This window comes from Tenrec ecaudatus, unplaced genomic scaffold (assembly GCF_050624435.1).
Source record: "Tenrec ecaudatus isolate mTenEca1 unplaced genomic scaffold, mTenEca1.hap1 Scaffold_1882, whole genome shotgun sequence".
In the NCBI taxonomy this organism is placed as follows: Eukaryota; Metazoa; Chordata; class Mammalia; order Afrosoricida; family Tenrecidae; genus Tenrec; species Tenrec ecaudatus.
In genome coordinates, this window is record NW_027458158.1 from 69,117 (window position 1) to 91,857 (window position 22,741).

The following is a 22,741-nucleotide window of genomic DNA, read 5'->3' on the forward strand; positions in this document are numbered from 1 at the left end:
GTGATAAGTTTGTGTTGTGAAAAAAAAATTAAATACATAGCTTTGAAAAAAAATCACTTTGAAGGATACACAAAAAATCTCCTTTCAATTCTATTGCAATGAATTAGAAAGGCATATTTAAAATAAGGAATATATGGATATAGAAATCAATACAGGAGTTATTAAAAGTAATTATGCATTACTTTATATTGTCTTGTAATATATCTCTAGCTCAAAATGGAGATTCATAGAGCCCCTTATGATAATCATTTTCCTTAACAAACAAATATCCAATAACAACAACAAAAGGATCTACTCATAATTTTCTTCCAGAATTTATCAAATCTACTTTTGGTCTCTTATTTATCCAAGGTAGCAGTGCTATCTTGTTTAAGAGGTTCAAAGATAATTGGAACATGATCGATAATTAACAGCTTATGATAGTTTTTGCTTGCAGTGAAACTATAGAAGGTTACATTTTTCAGTTTGAAGAGGTGATGTTTTGAAGTGAGAGGAAAGGAAAACAAGGAGAGGGATCAATTCAAACTAAGCCAAACTTTGGCTTGGGTGGTAAATCTTCACATCTTGGGAGATGATTTTAAATACATCATGTACGCTGTTAATTGCATTCGATTTGGACTACCCTGTGTGGAATGCTTGAAATATTCTCATAGGGAATGGAGTGTCAGTGAAAAGGCTCTCACTGTTCTGGTGGTAAGAAAACATCAGATTAGGAAAATCGGACTGAGTGGAATTTTGCCAAAGCCTATTGGATATTGTTTAAAGATAAAAGTGCAGGCCGACTCAGGAGTTACGAAATAGCACCGTGCCCTCCAGAATCAAACCACATTTGATTAGCAGATTGGATTCTTCCTTTCTAGACTGAGACTGATCTGGAATGGAGTTGATTCAGGCATCTGAGTGAAGGGAGGCAGCGAGCCGTGGCTGCTCAGGTGCTTCACCCCATTAGAGTTTAGGATTAACGGAAGTTCGGCATCAAATTTCCATGTCACTTAGGTTGGAGTCTGGGCTGCCCCAAAGGGGGAAAATAGATTTCAGTAAGGTAGAACATATGTTAGGACTGCAGTCTTGATCGGGCAACTGCAGGCCAGGCTAATGGTCCCCGAGGAGAACCACGCTTGAGCGTCAGAAGGTGTTCCGTTTGCTCGCTGAACACACTCGCCATTAGCGGGACGTTCTTGGGAAGACTGTCAGAAATGCCAAGCAGAAAGAAAGAACAGGCGAAGATTAGTTGACTCTGCATTCCAAGTCACCAATGTATTGGAAGTTAATTGCAGACGCCTAGGGCAGATCATGAATTTTATCCATGGTCTATGGAAGAAGCTGCTCCTTCTCCTCTTTCAGTGGGTAGTGAATGCTATTACAGGCATGTGGTCACTGAGCAGAGCAACTCGCGAGCTGCATTCCCAGCCCACTCTGCTTTTACTTTCTTAAGGTGCCTGATTCCATTTTTTAAATGTTCCTGGCTTCTGTTGGATCTTGATATTAATAGATTATTATTTCTTATAAAGGTGACGAGCGGAGAAATACACATAAAAATTTGAGCTTCATTAGACCCAGGCACCTGTGGTTTTCAATAAATTATATATGTAGTGTAAATATTAGGGAGTTGGTAGGTAGGTAAGTGTGTACATATGTGGGTAGGTTTGGTAGGGAAGTAGCTGGATAGATAGATAGATGGATGATAGGTGGAATGTAGAATGATAAAAGTAGATATATAACAGAGTCATGGTATTTGAATGTAGAATGATAAAAGTAGATATATAACAGAGTCATGGTACTTAGTTCATGCCATGATGAAATTACCATATTTAGTCTCAGGAAGATTAGTTTTGACATACTGTTGTCATATGAGCACAGATAGAGAAATTTAAAATTTGAGCACAAAAGCTGATGTTTAGTACATAAATTTAAGTTGTTTTCCTAATGGAGGAAAATGTCACTGAAGATAAGTATTGAAAACATGTGAATTCTATAAATTCTGTATTAAATAATTATCACATCCAACAATATGAAGTTACAAATGTTTGAAGCAGAAATATTAAGAAATTTTCCAACTTCAACTATATGCCAAAGGTAAAGTAAAAATGTGTCCTTTATTAATCATTATGAAACTATAAAAAGCATATAAGCTAATAAAGTATTTTATATTCATGTAATTAGTCTGTATTTACTATTACCTTGTGATATATATGTATTATTCAGTTTACCAATGTAAATAGTGAGTTTGAAATAAATTGTGTATTCTCACAAATAAGTAATATGAGAGCTTCTTTACAAACAGGCAAAATGAAAATAGTGGGAAGCATTAGAAGTTCTCCAAATGGTTTTAGTGTGTTGACCTTTTTAATTTTAGTGTTTGATGCTTGTTACTAAGAATAATTTACAAATACTGAATTCTGTAATACAAAGTTCGTTAGCAGTATATTGCAACTATATGGTAGTTTTAGCCTGTACAACTGGAAATACATGCGGGTTGAAAATACATATAGGATAGGATGAAATTTTGCTTCAAAATGTTCTTTCAACAGTGTTACATTTCATATGTTCACCAAATATTTAATAAACACTATGTGCCAGAAATTAGTATAGACACAAGAGTAAATAGCAAAGAATAAAACAGCCAGTAAAACAACCAAAGTTCCTGCCCTCATAACTACTCTTGTGTTTTAATTTTTAGTTTTGAGAAATTATATTCGTGAAGAGCACAAGCTCCATAATTAAATAGGAGTATTAATTCTCAGCTCCAGTAACATGTGACTGTGAGCAAGTTATTGAATTCTTTGATCCTAAATTCCTCTGTCTATAATATATCGCTAATACAGTATCTATGCCATAAGTTTGTTTAATTCAAAACATTCACTACATCCCAGCCACTATAAGTGCTCAATCTATTTTTTTTTAGTAAAGCATATTAAGGAATATATGTATGACCAAACTACATCCTCAGTCAAGCATGGCATGCTGGGGAGGTACACCATAACACTGAGCTCAGGTTTGGAGGCCAGGTAAATAGTTAGTTCATATTATACCATTATACTTTAGTTTACTTCAGTGTAAATTTCTTAGGGTGTATTTCTTTGTAATGTATACCCATGTTTTATCATTTGAGTCCATTTTTTGCTATTTTATTGGGTTCTTGAAGAAAATTTACAAAAGAAGCTTGGTTACATTCTGAGACTTTCCACACAAATTGAGCAATGGCATTGTTTGGTCACATTCTATTTAATATGGTACCCATGTTGTCGTTAGTTGTCCTCTGGTTCTCCAATCTAGTTTCCATGTTGCATGAAGTTTTCACCCGTGCTTTGGGTGTGGTGTTTCTCTTCTGCACTCACACAAGTTATTCTTCCCCCACGAACTGGAGTCCACTTACCCTAAAATTCCTATCTAATTTTCCATGCTGCACTTGTCAGCTTGATCTCATATATGTCTCAAAAGAACACATTATTGAAAGCATAAATTATTTACTAGTCAAGGTAAACTATTGTTTAGATTTTTGTTTATTTTTCCCCAAACCATTTTATTAGTAACTAATCCAGACATTATACCATTCCATAGTTTAGTCACATCAAGCAGTATTATGCAATTGCTACCACCATCAGTTTCAAAACACTTTTGTCCTTCATGAACCTCTTGATATTTGCTTCCCCTTTACCCCAACTTCCCCACTGTTTACCCCAGGGACCCTTATTCTAATTTTGTTTCTACAGGTTCATCAATCCTGGTTTCATATACTGAAAAACATATTACAAAGGTTCCTTAAGGCTACCCATGATAACAGAATACTTCAGAGATAAACTTCAATATGCAAACAAATAAACAGAAAATATTGAAACCAGATCAAGTGATAAGGTTTTAATCATTCAAGTGAGGTTTGTCAGTTTAATCTGCTATGTCACCTCTCCAGTACTCTCTCTTTGTATCCAGTTTATTATGGTTAGAGGGAATTCACTGGAGGCTTAGTTATAGATCTCAAAAATATGTTGTCATCTGTCGCCTTCTGCAAACCTGAATCTCACAATGTAAGTTCTGATATCATTCCCTCCTTTTGCTTTGGATTATATAATTTACAGTCCTTAGGGCACGGGTGTTGGTGTGCTTCGTCCTTGTGGATTTAGTTGACATCTCACTTAGATGGCTGCTTGTTTGGAAACAAGCCTTTAAGACCCCAGATGCCATTCTAGCTGATAGCCAGGCACTATCAAATTTCTTCACCACACTTTGGTATAGCACCATATCTTCTTTGCTTTCTTCTTTAGGACAAGTATCTTACAGGGTCATGTCATGAGAACTAATTGATCTTAGATTAGAGCTAGGATTAAGGGGGAGCTCCATATCCATTCTTGGATCTATTTATGGATCATGTAGACTTTCTTCCAGGAATGACTGCTAACAAGTCACTCCAAAAGTTCGTTGGGATGTATTGTCTCCATTCCAACCAGCTAGAAGGACATCAGACACGAAGAAACATCTGGTAGTTGTTAATACAGCAGCTTAAAAGAGACTCACATGAGAACAAGCATGTGGGGTTTTTATGCTGTTGTTGTTTTAAGATCATTTTATTGGAAGCTCTCACAGCTCTTATAACAATCCGTACATGAATTGTATCAAGCATATTTGTACGTATGTTGCCATCATCATTTTCTAAACATTTAGTTTCTATTACAACCCTTGGTATCAGCTCCTCTTTTTTCCCTCCTTCCCCCTCTTCCCCTCTCATGACCCTTGATAAATTATAAATAATTATTATTTTTATATCTTACACCAATGGTTTCTGCTGTTTATTCCCCTGGGGGTGAGGGTTTATGTATCAATCATTGTGACTGGTCCCCCCTACCTCCCACCTCTCCTCATGTTCTCCCTACCACCCTGGTATCGCTACTCTCATTTCTGTCTCTGATGGTTTCATCTGACCTGGATCCAGTGTGTCATGAGGTCTTATCTGTACCTGTGTTCATGCTGTGATCTGGCCCACAGTGAAAGGCAGGACTGGGGTCATGATAGTTGGGGATAAGTAAGCCTCAAGGAACCAGAAGAATATTGTGTGTTTCACCAGTGCTCTCCTACCCCTTTGTTGACTCCTCCCTTTCTTGGGACCCTATTGTGAGGATCTGTCCTATTGTCTACAGATAGGTTTTGGGTCTCTGCTCTGACCCCCTTTGTTCTCAACACATTTTTTGTTGCTTATTTTGGGTCTTTTGATACTTGTTACCTGATCCTATTGACACCTCGTGATCACACAGGCTGGTGTGCTTTTTCCATGTGGATTGGTTACTTCTCTGCTAGATGGCTGCTTGTTTAACTTCAAGCCTTTAAGACCACAGATGCTTTATCTTTTGATAGCTGATCACCATCAGCTTTTTTTCACCATATTTGCTTATGCACCCATTTTGACTTCAGCTTTACACCAGGAGGGTGAGCCTCACAGAATTCCAGGTTGTTAGAACAAAGTGTTCTTGTGTTGAGGCAGGGCTTGAGCAGAGACCCAAAGTCTCACATGAGAACAGTCATGTAGTTAAAACAAAACAAAAAACAATACACAGAAATCACATGGTAAAGACTCATGTAGGCAATAATCACATGGTATCATTTATTTTAAAGGAAGTTTTAAAACTGAAGTTTCATTATTTCCTCCCGATGAAAAGAGAAATGATTTTTGGTAAAGAGTCAGCTGATTCATACCAACTGAATGTGCTACCAGAATATATGAGTGTGCTAATTTTGGTACAAATTTCATAGAATTATTATTAGCTTCACTTTTAAAATATATGTAGTGGTTTGATTATTTGCCTTTTAAGGACTTCAGTTATGGGAAGTGAAATGCTACATGATTTTGTTCTCTTCTACTTACCCCATGACTCACCGTTAGTGACAAAATAAATGGAAAAGAGAAAACAAATATTTTTGCTACGCTCATACACAGGCACCAAAAACTATAAGCTATCAAAACAGACCAAAAAAAGGAGAACGACTGAAAATACAGTGAATTCTAGTCAAAATGTCAAAAGGATTCTGAGAATAGATACAAGAATCTATGGGTCTCCTCTCTATAGTTTACTGAGCACCGAGGTCTCCAGGAGTAGAAGGCCTTGTGTGGAAGAATGAAATCTTGATGGACTACATGGTGAAATCTTTCTACACATGGAAGAGCAGGAAGCAGTCAAGCCTGTAAGAGATTTACAAACCCCATATTTTTATAAGAAAAAGGGTGCAAAAATGGTGGAATGTGGAAGAAGTGTGTATATGGCAATTGACTTGGCAACCATTAATTGAGACAGCTGGAGAGAAACAATTACATGCTAAATCACCACCGTGATAACCTGCAATACACAGGGTTGAACTGTGAATCACACAGCTTTCCAGCATATTCTGAAATGGGACTATGGAGCAGAAATATGCCTCTAAACAGATGGAACCGTTGATTTGATTAGAACTAGGTCTGAAATAACACCCTTGATGTAAACTGCATTGGCTTCAAACTATTCTACATGATTGCTCTTTAGCCATAATTGTTCAGCAACCACTTCTATTAAAGAAGACTTTCCCCGTCAAATACAAAGGATATTTAAGCATAAACTAGCATAAAAACCTAGCAACTATGGGGAAAATTATTAACAAGGAGAGCTAAAATCATGATTCAGCACAACTACAAATGTCATGCAGAACATGTTAAAAGTATCCCTCTCTTAATTCTAAGAGATTAAAATGAGAGTTTGTGGTGCCCAGCTATCAAAAGATATAGCGTCTGGGGTCTTAAAAGCTTGAAGGTAAACATGGGGCCATCTAGCTCAAAAGCAAAAAAAACCCACATGGAAAAGCACACCAGCCTGTGTGATCACGAGGTGCTGAAGGGATCAGGTATCAGGCATCAAAGAACAAACAATCATATCATTGTGTGCTCACCTCCATGGTACCATCGCTGAAGAAAAATGGGTACATAAGCAAATGTGGCAAGAAAGCTGATGGTGCCCAGCTATCAAAAGATATAGCATCTGGTGTCTTAAAGGCTTGAAGGTAAACAAGTGGCCATCTAGCTCAGAAGCAACAAAGCCCACATGGAAGAAGCACACCAGCCTGTGCAATCACGAGGTGTTGAATGGATCAGGCATCATCAGAACAAAAATTTTAACATAGTGAATGAGGTGGGGAGCACGGAGTGGAGACCCAAAGCCCATTTGTCGGCCACTGGACATCCACTTGCAGAGGAGTCTGGGGGGAGGGGGGAAGACGAGCTAGTCAAGGTGTAATGTAGAACTGATGAAAAATACAACTTTCCTCTAGTTCCTAAATACTTCCTCCCTCCCTGCCCCCCCACCCCCCCCGCCAACTATCATGATCCAAATTCTCCCTTGCAAGTCTGTCTGGCTAGACCAGAGGTTGTACACTGGCACAGATAGGAACTGGAAGCACAGGGAATTCAGGGCAAATGATCCCTGCAGGACCAGTGGTATGAGTGGTAATACTGGGACCGTAGAGGGAGGGTGGGTTGTAAAGGGGGAACCGATTTCAAGGATCTACATGTGACCTCCTCCCTGGGGGATAGACAACAGAAAAGTGGGTGAAGGGAAACGTCAGACAGGGCAAGATATGAGAAAATAATAATTTATAAATTATCAAGTGTTCATGAGGGAGGGGGTAGTGGGGAGGGTGGGAAAAGATGACCTGATGCCAGGGGCTTAAGTGGAGAGCAAATGTTTTGAGAATGATGAGGGCAATGAATGTACAAATGTGCTTTACACAATTGATGTATGTATGGATTGAGATAAGAGTTGTATGAGCCCCTAATAAAACTATTTAAAAAAGCAAAAATGAGAGTTTGAAGCAAGGATAGAAAAATTAAATACTCTGATAAGGAGAATAAAATTGATCTAGCATTAGAAGAGAATCATATAAAATCTAAGAATACTATAAGCACAAGGAACACCAAAAGGATATATAGAGTATGTCTCCGATAGTTGAGATAAATTAAGTAGGAAATAGGTAATCATCATTATGCAATGACTATGTAAAGAGGCATCATTTGTGTGTGTGCAACACACTTGATAATTCTGGAAATGTCAGATGAAGAGGAGATACAAATGGTAAAGACATTTAATACCTGGAAGCTCAGTGTTCTTACAATAAGTATGTACATATGTATATTGAAAGGGTACCAGGTGTTTTAGAAAACCAAACAAGAGGATTAAAATTAAGATATTTTCTGTTGAACACACTGGATTTTAGGATGAAGAAAAAGGAACATTCAGGCTTACTCAGATGTTTATTAGCAAAAAAATTCCAGTAGATACATGATCATACGTGTAATCACATTATCACATACCAGAAAAACTGATGGCATCCTTGAGTCATTGAATTATGAAACTCCAATTTAAAGCTTACAATGAAAATAAATTTTTAAAATTTATTTCTTTAAGTCTTTATTTATTTTTACATTTTATTAGGGGCTCATACAATTCTTATCACAATCCATAGATATACATACAATTGTATAAAGCACATCCATACATTCCCTGCCCCAATCATTCTCAAAGCATTTGCTCTCCACTTAAGCCCTTTGCATCAAGTCCTTTTTTTTTTCCCCTCCCTCCCCGCTCCCCCTTCCCTAATGTGCCCTTGGTAATTTATACATTGTTATTTTGTCATATATTGCCCTGTCCGGAGTCTCCCTTACCCCCCTTCTCTGCCGTCCCTCTCCCAGGGAGGAGGTCACATGTGGATCCTTGTAATAAGTTCCCCCTTTCCAACCCACTCACCCTCCACTCTCCCAGCATCGCCCCTCACACCCTTGGTCCTGAAGGTATCATCCACCCTGGATTCCCTGTGCCTCCAGCCCTCATATGTACCTGTGTACAACCTCTGCCCTATCCAGCCCTGCAAGGTAGAATTCAGATCATGGTAGTTGGGGGGAAGAAGCACCCAGGATCTGGGGGAAAGCTGTGTTCTTCATCGGTACTACCTCGCATCCTGATTGACCCATCTACTCTCCTAAACCCCTCTATAAGGGGATCTCCATTGGCCGACACTTGGGCCTTGGGTCTCCACTTCCCCCTTCATTCAATATGGTATGTATATACATACATACATACACACACATATATATACATATACACACACATCATTTTTTTTTTGCATGATGCCTTAGACCTCGTCCCTTTGGCACCTCGTGATTGCACTGGCTGGTGTGCTTCTTCCATGTGGGCTTTTTTGCTTCTGAGCTAGATGGCCGCTTGTTCACCTTCAAGCCTTTAAGACCCCAGACACTATCTCTTTTGATAGCTGGGCACCATCCGCTTTCTTCACCACATTTGCTTATGCACCCATTTGTCTTCAGCGATCCTATCATGGAGGTGTGCAGCCAATGATATGATTTTTTGTTCTTTGATGCCTGTTAACTGATCCCTTGGGACCACTTGATCACACAGGCTGGTGTGTTCTTCCATGTGGACTTTGTTACTTCTGAGCTAGATGGCCGCTTGTTTATCTTCAAGCCTTTAAGACCCCAGCCACTATCTCTTTTGATAGCCGGGTACCATCAGCTTTCTTCACCACATTTACTTGTTCACCGACTTTGGCTCCAGCAGTTGTGTCGGGAGAGTGAGCATCATAGAGTTCCAATTTAATAAAAGAAAATATTCATGCATTGAGGGAGTGTTTGAGTAGAGGCCCAAGGTCCTTCCGCCACCTTAATACTTAACCTATAAATATAGACACATAGATCTATTTCCCTATCCTCCTATATATATTTGCATGTACATGTCTTTGTCTAGACCTCCATAAATGCCCTTTGACTCCTAGCTCTTTCCTCCATCTCCCTTGACTTTCCTCCTGCCCTACTACCATGCTTCGTCACCACCTGGGTTAGAGTATACCTCTTCTCTACGCAACCTTACCCTTGATCATTACCCACCAGGCCTGCCACTCCCCCCCCCCCTGCTACCATTTTGGGTCCCATGCTGTTCCCTTGTCCCTGTGTTTGTGAACACCACTTCCTTACCCCCCTACCCCCCTACTCCAAGTCCCCCCGGAACTGTCGGTCCCGTTGTTTTTCCTCCAGATAGTTCATCCTGCCTGTCCTATTCAGACAGACCTGTGGAGACTCTAACGTGCACGAAAACAAGAAAGAGGAAAACAGAGCAACAGTATACAACCAGACAAAACAACAAAACAAAAAAAAAAAACACTGACAAAGAACAGAACAAAACAGTTCTCAAGAGAAAAGGTTGTAGTTAGTTCAGGGATCGTTTGCTGGCCCTTAGGAGCGTTTTCCAGTCCAGTCTGTTGGGGCACCACGCCCTGGCCCCAAAGTCCACTTTCAGCATTCCCTGGGGACCTTGCCTCTCCATTCTCTTGCTGTTCTGCTGCACTCCCCCAGTGCTTTGCCTCAGTGTGGTGGGATCAGGTCAGGTGCAATTCACACACTGTGTCTCCGGTGCTGTCCCCTGTATCACCCTTGGTCACTGAGGGGCATTATGTCTCGTAGTGGGGCTAGCCATGTTGTCCTCTCTGTGGATTGGCTGCTCTACTCAGGAATATCATCCTCACGGCCTGGTGGGCCAGGCTGTGTTCCACTCTCTCCTCCTGCCCCTTCATCTGCTCCTGTGTGCTCTGATCAGATATGTGCATCTCCCGGAGCTGCAGAATCAATGCTGTCCTTTGGAACAATGAAAATAAAATTTTATACCAAGAAAGAAATTTAAAAGTCAATAAATAAAGCTCCATAAAGACAAGAGATATTATAGAAAGTGTAAATACCTGGCTTATTCATAATGCTTGTAGGATTCAGTGGATACTGGTTAAACTACTGATAAATCAGGTAAGAAAGAATAAATTGATTCTTTTATAATATTTTAATTGAGATATTTTCTTTTAGAACAAAATAACAGTGAGTCTACGTGTTATGGTTATTTTTAGCCACTTAGGTTCTATGAATTTTGCATTTTTTTCTTAAAACTATAATTTTTAATGAACTATTTTATCAGTCATCTTTTTTCTTATTACTATATGAGTCTTATAAAAATTATTGTTTTTCCAGTGTTGTGTGTTAAATAATAATGATATTGTTTTGTTTTAAATTTATATTTTAGACCTTTTATAAATATGATTCAGTTAACTTGACGGTATTTTCTCACCTTTTCAATTTCTTTTTTTTATTAATCGTTTTATTAGGGACTCATAAAATTCTTATCAAAATCCATGCATACATCAATTGGTAAAGCACATTTGTACATTCATTGCCCTCATCATTCTTAAAATATTTGCTCTCCACTTAAGCCCCTGGCATCATGTCCTCGTTTTTCCCCTCCCTCCCTACACCCCCTCATCTTTTCAATTTCATGTGACTTGCAACTTCATTAATAATCTTGAATTATATACCATTATTTCAGGAAAATATAAGATATTTTGATAATTTTAAAAAGATATATACTTATTTGGATTTTCATATTTAGAATATGAGCACATATCACTGTTGTTAGATTGTATTTTTGTCATTCTTTGTTATTTTATTGATGCTTCTACTTTAGAAAATTACCTCTTACAAATGGTAATGAGGGATAATTTTCAGATAGTAACGAAGGATGATTATTTTAATTAATGAGTGTCACTGATAGAAAATAGTAAATCCATACCATTAATGTCCTTGAATTGTTATTCATCATTGAGTTAGAACATCATAATCATTACTCTTTCCTAAACTTTATTTGAATATCATCAGCATTAAAGAAAAATCAAAGAAAGCTTATGGTTTATATTCCTAACCTAAAGATCCCCAATTTAATAAAATTTCTATATAAATAGTGTATTTTCAGAAACAAAATTGTATGTTAAATTGAGATACAGTAGAGATGTTGCCATTCCGCTGGTCAGAGAGCAATTTTCTCACCTCCATCGATGGTACAAAAACAGGTCGCCGTAGTTTTCTTCATGGCTGTGCTGAGTGGGTTGAAATATCAACCGTTAGTTTTGTAGTCTAGTGCAAACTCTTGCTAGAGAAAGCAATTTCCCTTCATCCCTCTTTGCCTGTAGAGATTTATAAATTGTCTCTTAGTTACTGTTACCTAGAAAAAAAATCTCCAGGTGATAGAGAAACTTCATGTATTTTTTGCTTAATTTGATTTGATTTAAACACTATTCCAGTGTATAATAATTCTAAGAATATAAAATGGTGAGGTATAAATACAAAGTCCTTTGCAGGTGTAAGTTCTCAAGTAACTTCATAGCATTGTTTCAGTGCAGCGTCTACTGTGTACATGTCACAGCTCAGCCATGGGTGTACCTTTACCCTTTCTCTGTACTTGAACCCCTGAAGAAAGAGAGCAAAGTGTCAAAACAAACAAAAACTACCCAGCATACCTTCCTCCTCACCGCTGAATTCAGGGTAGCCCAGCTAGCTTTTCAACAGAACCCGCCTTTTAGTTGATGTCCCGCCTCGCTCTCCCATAGAAAAAATCTTTTTTACTGCCCACATTTCATCTGCAATGGGATTGGGTGGCTTTTAACTCTAATTTGAAATAGAGTATAACATTCTGAGAGGCAGGAAAATACCTCTGTACATCATGAGGAATTATAGTCGATGTTTCATCTCTCTGTTAAGTCAAGATGAACATTCCCCCAAGACTAGAGAAGAAAATAAGGACTCGCACAAAGATGTGTCCTTCTCTGGTCCTTGTCATGTCCCTCACTGTGATTGCTTGAGAGAAGTTTATTTCTTCGACAGGCTTTTATACCTCTAGTAACAGAAATGATTCAAGTTAAAAGAAAGAGACCCGAGTGCCTATTAAGCTTCTTAATTGTAATACGCCCTCTCCCCTCCCCCTTCAATGCAGTAGAAAAATATGCAGAAGCAAACAAACAGCTTCCTGCAGCCACGTGTACAGTCGACAAGAGGCAGATGAAGGGGCTTTCTCTTGCTGACGGCTGTCTATCACCTCATTTGCATTGTTTCCACAGTGGTGCCCAACATGCTGCCAGCCTGGCTTTCCGCATCTGACGTGAACGCCTGCTTCAGGATGACGTTGGAGGGCGGTGGTACTCACGGATTTATGGGCACTTGTATGTGGGACTCTTGTCACTATAGAGCAGGCCTGTCGCTCTGGTGACAGAGCTTGTTTGACTGGTTTTGGATTTATGATGGAGATAATTCAGAACAGAGTCATAATTTTCCCATGGCAATTACACTACCATTTGGTAATTTGTCCCTAAGCAGGGAATGGATGTGCTGGGATCTACCCACGAGTTTAGTAGCTCAGTGCAGGGAACAAATCAAGGTCAGAATGCAGATGGAGAGCACATGGTCGCAGAAGTTCTAGTTCTGCTCCTTCAGCCTTAAGGCGCTGTACAGTTTATATAAGAAATACTCCTCTGTTTGTGATTTTTTAACCCTTAGAATGACCATGAGAGCTAAATATCATTTGCCCATTTTGTCAAGGAGGAAAGCAAGATTGAAATGATTGACTTTCTTGAAGATAATATTCATCAAATACTTTTAAACATATGCCTTAGGATGACATCATGATGCCTACTCCCGGCATACACAGAAAGCTTAGAACTACTTCCCACTTGACAGTCTAACATTTTATTATGAAGAATTTCAAATATATGAAAAAGCTGACAGAAGATGTAGTGAACTCTTTTGCATCCATCCCTCTGCATCAGTAATAGTTAACTCAGGTGTGCCTCCTTTAATCCACCACCCTCTGTACCCATTCCTTCTGTGTGGAAGCCCATTTGAGGCATCATTCATTCCATCAGAGCAATTTTCACTATATATATATTTCTAAAATAAATATGTACTTCATGACACCCCCACCCCATGTTTTCAGTTTGTGAGTTATGCTAAGACCCAAAATATGATCTCTGTTCATTGAACTCTTCCCCTGTTTCTCATTCCTATTTGAGTCTCACCGATTGCTAAATCTGCCCATAGAAAATTGAGAATTGGATGGCTTAAAACTGACTGCTTTGCAAATAAAACAATATGCAAAGCCATGGAGAATACAGTAGCCATGCCTTATCATTTTTACCATTTGCTTTGTCTCTAAAAATAGATCCTGACTAGTGAAACTTGTTTGTTTATTATCCAGAAGTTTCGGACACATTTTCAATGGCTCACTGTGATACTGCCATAAGTTGGCCCTTGATCAGTCAAATAGTTTGCATCATTAGAAGGAAAATGATTCCACAAGTAGGAGCCGTGTTTCTGTTCTAATGGAATCTGCGGAGGTGGCTATTTCAGATACTGAAATAGTTGCACTTTCTTCAACATTATTACTATTATTTTACTACAGCCAGGACTGTATGTAGCATTTGGAACAGATTATGATGTATTTCTATTAATAACTTTAGCACTAGCTATACTAGTCCAATGATTTGAACCCATTAAGCCTGAGTGTATAATGAAATAAATCTCTTCATTTAATTTGAAGAAGGAACTTAATTTTGGAATTGTTTTTTATATGGGTTCACAAATCCTTTTTGTTTTATATTCTGTGAACTTTTATCTTTGTACTCCACTTAGTTGTTTTCATTTCATTTACCAAGATGCTAAATTATGTTGCTTTTAAAATTTGGTTTTATCATAGCAAGTGCATTTGAATAATCAAAAATAAAGGCAATTTATTAAAAACTAGCATTTGTCAAATGCAATTTACATTTGAATTTAGGCATTAGCACAAACATTTTATTTGGAAATTGGTAGCTAAAAAAATTAAGGCCTGAGGTAGTCAAAAGAAATAGTACTTTTAAGTCACTTGGAAAGATTTCACTATTTTGTTTTGTAATGTTTGGTGGTGAGCCCTTCCCAGATATCCATGATCCTTGTTTCTTAAAATCATACTTTAAAATGTCCATATTCACTTTCTGTCCTGTGATCCTGCATCTTCTTAGTTCATTGAACCACTGCTGTTGGTTCCCAGCTGGAGCGAGGGCTGTTCTAAATACCATAGTACAATTTCAAGGGTATGCTCAACATGACGCTAAGTGTAAGTTAACTTTGTACAGGATCGGATAATGTCATGAGCCACCTGATTATAGTGCAGATGACTACCATTCTCATGTGGTCAATAAGAGCTGATTGTGAAGTTATAACTGATGGGTCCAAAATGAACCAGAAAATATAACTGTTATTGCATTCAACATTTTTTTAAATGTTAGTTTCATTTAGTCGCTCCCAGTTCCCTTCCACTCTGATGTTCTCTTTTCCCTATATCTTATCTGCTTGGCTTGCACATGTTATATGCTTTGGACATCTGCTACCCGTTTTGTTGATTCCATGAGCCTGTGCTTACACCTTTACTTATCATGTTATTTATTTCTGATCAAATCCAGTAGAGAAGTAAAGATTTCCATTAAGGAATGACTGCTGTCAGAGAAACCATGGAAGAGGGTCAACTAATAACCTGTGTATGGGAAACACATTTATGCTGATCCTAATTCTTAACGCTTACAAGTTCAGATTTCAAGGACTTCATTCCAACTCGACACACACCGAGGGTTGAATTCCTGTGGGCCATCACTGTGACTATCCCCACCGCATGATGGTGGACAAAGACTGAAAACACAAACTTAGAGATTTTTTCAGGGATCACAGAAGCCAAATGCCAATTTTCAAAACTCAACTTGGAGATTTCATGCATAGAAATTTATTTAGAACATGTAGAAGAGTAATAAAGATGCCAATAGCCCTGTTACTTTTTTTCATGGAAACTTATGTAGCCAAGATTCAATCCATGAGGGAATTTTGAACAGCTCATAGTAATGTAAAAAAATTAGGATGTTAATATGATATATAATTTTTTATATATAGTATAACAAAATCTCTATAAAAATGCAACACTCAAATGTTATACAAGGAGAAATATTCCTAGTTATTTTTAACTGGTTTGGTTTGAGTAATATCTTTCCCTCCTTTAGTTTCATGTTTTCCACACATTTCTCTATAAAGCAGTTTTTAAAAGGAAATTAAAGTCTCCTATGACTTATGGATCTTTAGGTTAATGATTTGAATCTGGATGGCATTAAACTCAACCTCCGCAAAATCCTGCTGGAATTTTTTGTCCATTTTTTATCCAGGTAGCTTTGTAGAACATCAGTAAATTCACCAATAAGCAGAATTCCATCACCTTTTGCCTGGGAATAGTACACTGCATGGATAATTTCCCCAGTTTCTTTTAAATATTTTCCCATATTTAAACCATCGGATAGCTCTGCTGATTAACTAAAGGTAGAATATATAATTTTCTAAGGGTATGCTTTTAAAATATCTTCACTATTAAACAACTTCTAAGTAACCTTCTCAATATCTTGTTAGATTACACAGTTGAACAACAATAAATAATGTGTAGATAAGCTTTTGGAAAATGTTTAATGTCTGCACCTTTAAAAAAAGATTTCAAAAAGATATATCATTGCAATGTCTATCTTAAAATATCGTGTTCTGTGTTTTCATGACATCCACTTCATTCACTAGTTATCTATTTTTCTCATGAGCATAGTCCATATAGTGAGAGAGGAGACCAAGTTGGAATCATATTTCATTTTGCTCTCATCTTGAAAAACTGTGTGACAGACTTGAGTGTGTTTTCTGCAGCAGCCAGAGTCACCCTTCCCAGTAATAAATCTGACCACGCCCTTCTCCAACAAGACTTGCAGTGGCCTTGTGTCCCACGTAGAAAGCAAACTCGAGCCTTATTACTTAAGGTTCTTTGTTCTGTAGCCATCACCCTCTGTCCTACCTCATTCCCATTCCACCCAGGAAGGTCTTCTTGCTACTTTTCCAACTCCCGCATGTGTTCCTGCTCAGGACTTCTGAGGTTGCTGCTCTTCTCAGCCATATTCTGAGATGTGTTCTGCTTTGGTTGTTCAACCTGTTCCTTAACTTAATACAGTTTTGTTTAGTGAGGATTCAAGCTATTCTCTCATAATTCTCCTTCCCTAAACTTACGTGCTTTAATTTCACAGCATCTGGAATTATGCTCTATGTTTAGTTGCGTGTGGAATAGAGTGTCGTAAGTTCTAAGACAGTGACATGTGGACAGGTGTTAGGGAATGGTACGAGTGATACTAGAGGAGGCCAGTGTGTGGGAGCTTTCTTGGCAATATTATAAGGGCTTTCTCGCCTATCCTGGCTTTCATTCTTTGACTTTTTAACAAGGCGAGTTTGGCAATTTGTTTAATTGTAATAAACCTATGTCTATTTCTAAAATTGACGTACTAGTATTAACCTTGAAGTTTCTTAAAGATAGTAGTCTGAAATGAATTAACACATCTCTAGGTAACACAATAACTATAAAATGTCGCTGTGAGGACTAAGGTGTGCTCGACCCAAGCCGTGGTGTTTTCTTTTTTGTTGTTGTTGTTTTGTTTGTTTGTTTGTTTTTGTTTTGTTTTAAACGTTTTATTAGGGGCTCATACAACTCTTATCACAGTCCATACATATACATACATCAATTGTATAAAGCACATCTGTACATTCTTTGCCCTAATCATTTTCTTTTCTTTCTTTCTTTTCCCTTTTCCTTTTTTTACATTTTATTAGGGAATCATACAACTCTTATCACAATCCATACATATACATACATCAATTGTATAAAGCACATCCATACATTCCCCGCACCAATCATTCTCAAAGCATTTGCTCTCCACTTAAGCCCTTTGCATCAGGTCCTCTTTTTTTCCCCCTCCCTCCCCACTCCCCCCTCCCTCATGTGCCCTTGGTAATTTATTCATCGTTATTTTGTCATATCTTGCTCTATCCGGAGTCTCCCTTCCCCCCCTTCTCTGCCGTCCCTCTCCCAGGGAGGAGGTCACATGTAGATCCTTGTAATTAGTTCCCCCTTTCCAACCCACTCACCCTCCACTCTCCCAGCCTCGCCCCTCACACCCCTGGTCCTGAAGGTATCATCCACCCTGGGTTCCCTGTGCCTCCAGCCCTCATATGTACCAGTGTACAACCTCTGCCCTATCCAGCCCTGCAAGGTAGAATTCGGATCATGGTAGTTGGGGGGAGGAAGCATCCAGGATCTGGGGGAAAGCTGTGCTCTTCGTCGGTACTACCTTGCACCCTGACTGACCCATCTCCTCTCCTAAGCCCCTCTATGAGGGGATCTCCAGTTAAGCCATGGTGTTTTCAATTGCCTCCTATGCGTGTAAAGTTGGACAATGAGTAAGGGGGGGAATCCATGTATTCTGACTGTGGTGTTGGTGAAGAATATTGGACGTGACATACCCTTCTCAAAAAGCAACCAGACTGATCTGTCCTGGAAGAAGTGCCGCTAGAGAGCACCTTAGAGGCAAGGCTGGCAAGACTTCATCTCATGTACCTTGGGCATGTTGTCAGGAGAGACCAGACCCTGGAGAAGGGCAGAATGCTTGGTAAAGTAGGGGGGCGGTGAAAAAGAGGAAGGCCCTTGATGAGATGTATTGACACAGTGAAGTGACTGCGGCAAAGGGCTCAAACAGAAGACCAAGTGTGAGGATGGAGCAGGATGGGAGGTGCTTTACTCTGTTATGCATAGGGATGGTGGAACCAGTGTGAGGGTACCTAACAACATAGCGGCCATACAGGGAGTAGTCAGTGGGTAGGTGCTGTTGCATCGCTTCCAGCTCCTCGTGTCATCAGGTAGAACTGAATGAAATGCTGCCCAGCAGGGCGCTCCTTTACAATCACTGCAGTGGCTCAGCCAAGTTTTGCAGCGACTGGTTCACTCCATCACCCTGAGGGTGTGTTTCCTCTACGCTGACTGTTTTATCAAGTCTGAAGTCCTTCTTTAAGGACTAGGCCCTGCTGCTAACAATTCTTTATACAATTGTAATTCTTTTAACTTCAGCCTTTTACTTTGCCATTGTTTACGGAGCAAATCAGTTTTTCATTAAAGAGTTCGTACACATTTTATGTCATTCATTGCGTTTCCCACGATCTAAGATTACTTCCTCCGTCTGTTGCCTGTTCCCATTCCTACCTCATTCCTAATCCCACTGGCTGTTGTCCTTGGGAAGATGCTGCTCTTTTAGAGTCTCAAGGTGGACGTATATCTCTAGGATTATTGTACTCCTTAAAAAAAACAGTCTCTTGCCTGGCTGAAACTTGAGCGCCATGGGAGTGAGTTCATTTCCGGATCTAACAGGTGACCGAGGGCCATGATCAGAATCACCTGTGTCTGATTAGGAAGCCTGGTGGTTTCTGTTATTTTGAGTGTTCCTCATACGTCTGCTCTATTGGGAATATTCTGATGCGACCCCTTTCAGAGCAGCCGATAGTGGTAGTAGAGCCGGCCTAGTTCTTCTGGTCTCAGCGTGACAGAGACAGGTGTTTGCGTGACCCCTAGTTCATTGATCCAATTATTCCCATATGGCTTCAAATTTCTTCCTCACTCTTCCAGAGGGGGAAAGCCAGTAGTTCACTTGGATGACCCCTCAAAAGCGTTTAAGAACAAGACACTACTCCTTTAGGTGGGATGTACAGCATTGCCTTCGTGGACTCTGGTGTGACAGTTGACCATGACCCTGAGCCCGCAGCTCTAGCAACGTCTTCCCTCAAGGTTTTTGGTTATATCTAAGAAGGTTTCAGAACTTGGCCCCTATATGCTTGACTACATTCGTGGATGTATTTTTGGCAATAGTAAACATGCCTGTACAAGTAATCAGTTTTCAAACAAGTATACTTAACGGGTATACTCCCAGTCTCCCTTCCACACCTTACAGCCGTCATGCTTATCCTGAATCTACTTGGAAATCATCCTAATTGCAAGGTTGGGTATTAACAGTATTTACACCTGCTCACTTTGGCTGTGGGACTCCGGCTAGCGTTCGTCATTTTTGCTCTCCCTGCTCTTATGCATTGCCTTCCTCTCTACTGTAGTTAATATGCCTGCCTCTGGTCCGTAATCTACCTTCCCTTGCCCTCAACCTCTGATCATTATCAAAGAATATTTCTTTCAATGTGGATTTTTTTTTTACTTTTTAGAGTAGTGGTTTCATACTTTACCTGTCCTGTTACAACTGATTAATTTTACTCAGCAAAATATCCTCTAGGTTTATTCATGCTCCAGGTGTTTTACAAGTTCACGGTTTAGTTTGTGTAGTATTCAACTGTGCGCATGTACCTTAGAGAAGCCTTTCTCCCGTTGCTGACCATTAGATTGTCTCCATCGCTTTTGCTATTTTGAAGAGGGCTACAGGAACACGAGTGTGCATGTATCTGTGTGTGTCACAGCTCTTATTGTGTGACAGCTTTTATTTTCCAAGGAGATGGCTTGCTGGGTCGCATGGTATTTCTATTTCCACATTTAAGGAAGTGCTACGCCATTTTTCACAGTGACAGCATCACTTTACCGTGCCACCAGATTTATATGGAGTCTTGCTAGCCTTTTTTGTATGCTGTTTTACATTTTTTTTCTATAAACTTTGCTATTAATGCTGAAGTATAGTCATCCCTTTGTTGTGTTGATTTAATTTCTTAAATATCTTATAATCATAAGAATTACTTCATATGGTTGTTGGCCTCCTGGTTGACATTATGAAATTCCATTTATGGTTTCTTAATTTTTATTGGATTATTTATCTTTTTCTTGTGTTCAAGTTCTCCATAAATTCTATAGATCAGTTCCCTTGCTGCGTTGGTACTGGCAAACACATTTCCCCGGGCTGTGGCTTCCCTTTCCATGTTTGGGTGGCACCTTGGGTGCACAGCAGTGCCTGCTCTTAGGAAGACCCCAGTGATCCAGCGTGTCTCCTGCTCTTGAAGTGTTCTCACTTACATTTGATCGTGTATTTAGCTCTGTGTTACGGCTCTCATGTGTGTCCCTGTGGTACCAGTGATAACCTCTCTAGCTCTAGGTTTCACATCTGTAATTCATCTTGAATTTCTTTTATGTATGATATGAGATATATACCCAGTTTAATTTTTCTATAAATGAGTATCCAGCATGGTCAGTACCACTTTAATATTATTTTTTCCTAGATAATGCATTTTGACCCTTTACAAGGACCAGCTATCCATAGTCGGATGGATTTACCTCTGGATTTTTTTATTCCATTCCATTGATTATGAGTCTATTGAAACACTAAAAGGCTTTTTCTTTTCTTCTTCCCCTTCTGTTTTTTTTCCACTCCAGTGGCTGTTCAGTAGGTTTTGAGATTGAGAAGTATAATGTATCCTACCTTGTTTTTCCTTAGTATTGTTCTTACTCTAGAGTGTCTCTTTTCTTTCCATATAAAGCTGGTAATTGGTTTTTACCTCTCTTTAAAGAGTTATATTGGAAACTAGGTCAGGTTTGCATTATATCTATTGATCTTTTGGGGTGTTATTGATATTTCCACAATGCTGTGTCTTTCTGTATAATGAACATGGTGCACTCTATCATTTATTTATTTTTCTTTGGGTTGATTTTATTTGTGTTCTTAGTTTTCTTTGTATAGGCCTTTTGTTTCTCTGGTTAGATTTACTCTTAAGTATTTCCTTTGAGTAGTTCTTGTAAATGGTTGTAGCCTCTCACTGTACTGGGGCAGTCCGTATGCTAAGGAAAGAATCAGAGAGGCTGGCTTTTATGAAGGAGAATGTAGCATCAGGTTTGGAGGTAGGCTTATTAACAACCTAGTGTATGAAGATGACACAACCTTGCTTGGTGAAGATGAGGAGGTCTCGATGCACTTGAAGAACAAGGATTGCGGTCTTCATTCTGGATTATGAGTCAATTCAAGACAACGAAAATCTTCACAACTGGACCATCGTGGTAAAGGGAGAAAAGATTGAATTTGTCAAAAATCTGTCTTGCTTTGATCCACAATTAATGCTCATGGAAGCTGCTGTCAAGAGATCAGAAGGCATAATACTTTGGGTAAATTTGTTGCACGAGGCTTCTGGAGTTTTGAAAGGCTTTGATGTTACAAGCCATAGTATTTTCAGTTGCCTTACAAACATATGACTGTTGGACACTGAATAAGGATGAACGAAGAAGAATTAATCCAAATGAGTTGTGGTACTAAAGAAAAATATTGAAAGTACTGATGACTGGTACAATGAAAAACTGGTACAATGATGACTGCAGCTGATGACTGACTAGTACAATGAAAGAAGTTTAGCCAGAGCGCTTCTTCTAGACAAGGATGGCAAGACTTTGTCTCTCATACTTTGGACGTATTATCAGGAGAGACCAGTCCTTGAAGAAGGACATCATTCTTGGTAAAATGGAAGACCAGCAAACAAGAAGGCACATCAACGAGTCATTGGCACGTGTCTACAAGAATGGGCTCAGGCATGGGGACACTTGTAAGGACGGCGCAGGACTCTCAGGGTTTCGTTCTGTTGTGCGTCGGCTCCCTATGTGTCAGAATGGTCTCAGAGCAACGAAGAACAGCATTGTAAATGATCAGTGTTTTCCTGAGTTTCTTTTCAGATTTCTGCTTATTGGTGGAAACGAATCTTGACTTATTGTTGCAAATTGATAATAACATCTGAAAATAGAGTTTATTTATACTTTTTCAATTTGGATGATTTAAATTTTCCCTTTTTTGCACCGGAGCTCTAACTAAGACTCCCAGCACAACAGTGAATAGAAGTAACCCTTCAGGGCATTCTTGTGCAGTACCTGTGCACAGTGTGATACTTACAGTGATTCTTCATTGTGACTAATGTTGGCCATTGATTTGTATATGTGTCCTAGATTTTGATGGGAATTACCCATCTATTACTATTTTATCAAGAGTGTGTGTTATATTTAGGAAAATTAATTTTCTGGAAATT

General features: G+C 39.0%; 1 protein-coding gene across 2 annotated transcripts in view; it reads left to right on the top strand.

Annotated features, from left to right (window-relative positions):
- LOC142436264 (thyrotropin-releasing hormone-degrading ectoenzyme-like) overlaps window positions 1-22,741 on the top strand; it is a 114,615-nt gene that overhangs the window by 54,296 nt on the left and 37,578 nt on the right. The window contains exon 7 of one of the 2 annotated variants that reach the window (XM_075540030.1): window positions 12,952-14,438. The exons of the other annotated variant lie outside the window; for it this stretch is intronic. Coding sequence (XP_075396145.1) covers window positions 12,952-12,991 — 40 coding nt within the window. The 3' untranslated portion in view covers window positions 12,992-14,438. Of the gene's footprint in view, window positions 1-12,951; window positions 14,439-22,741 lie in introns of those variants that run through there. 2 annotated transcript variants of the gene reach the window in all.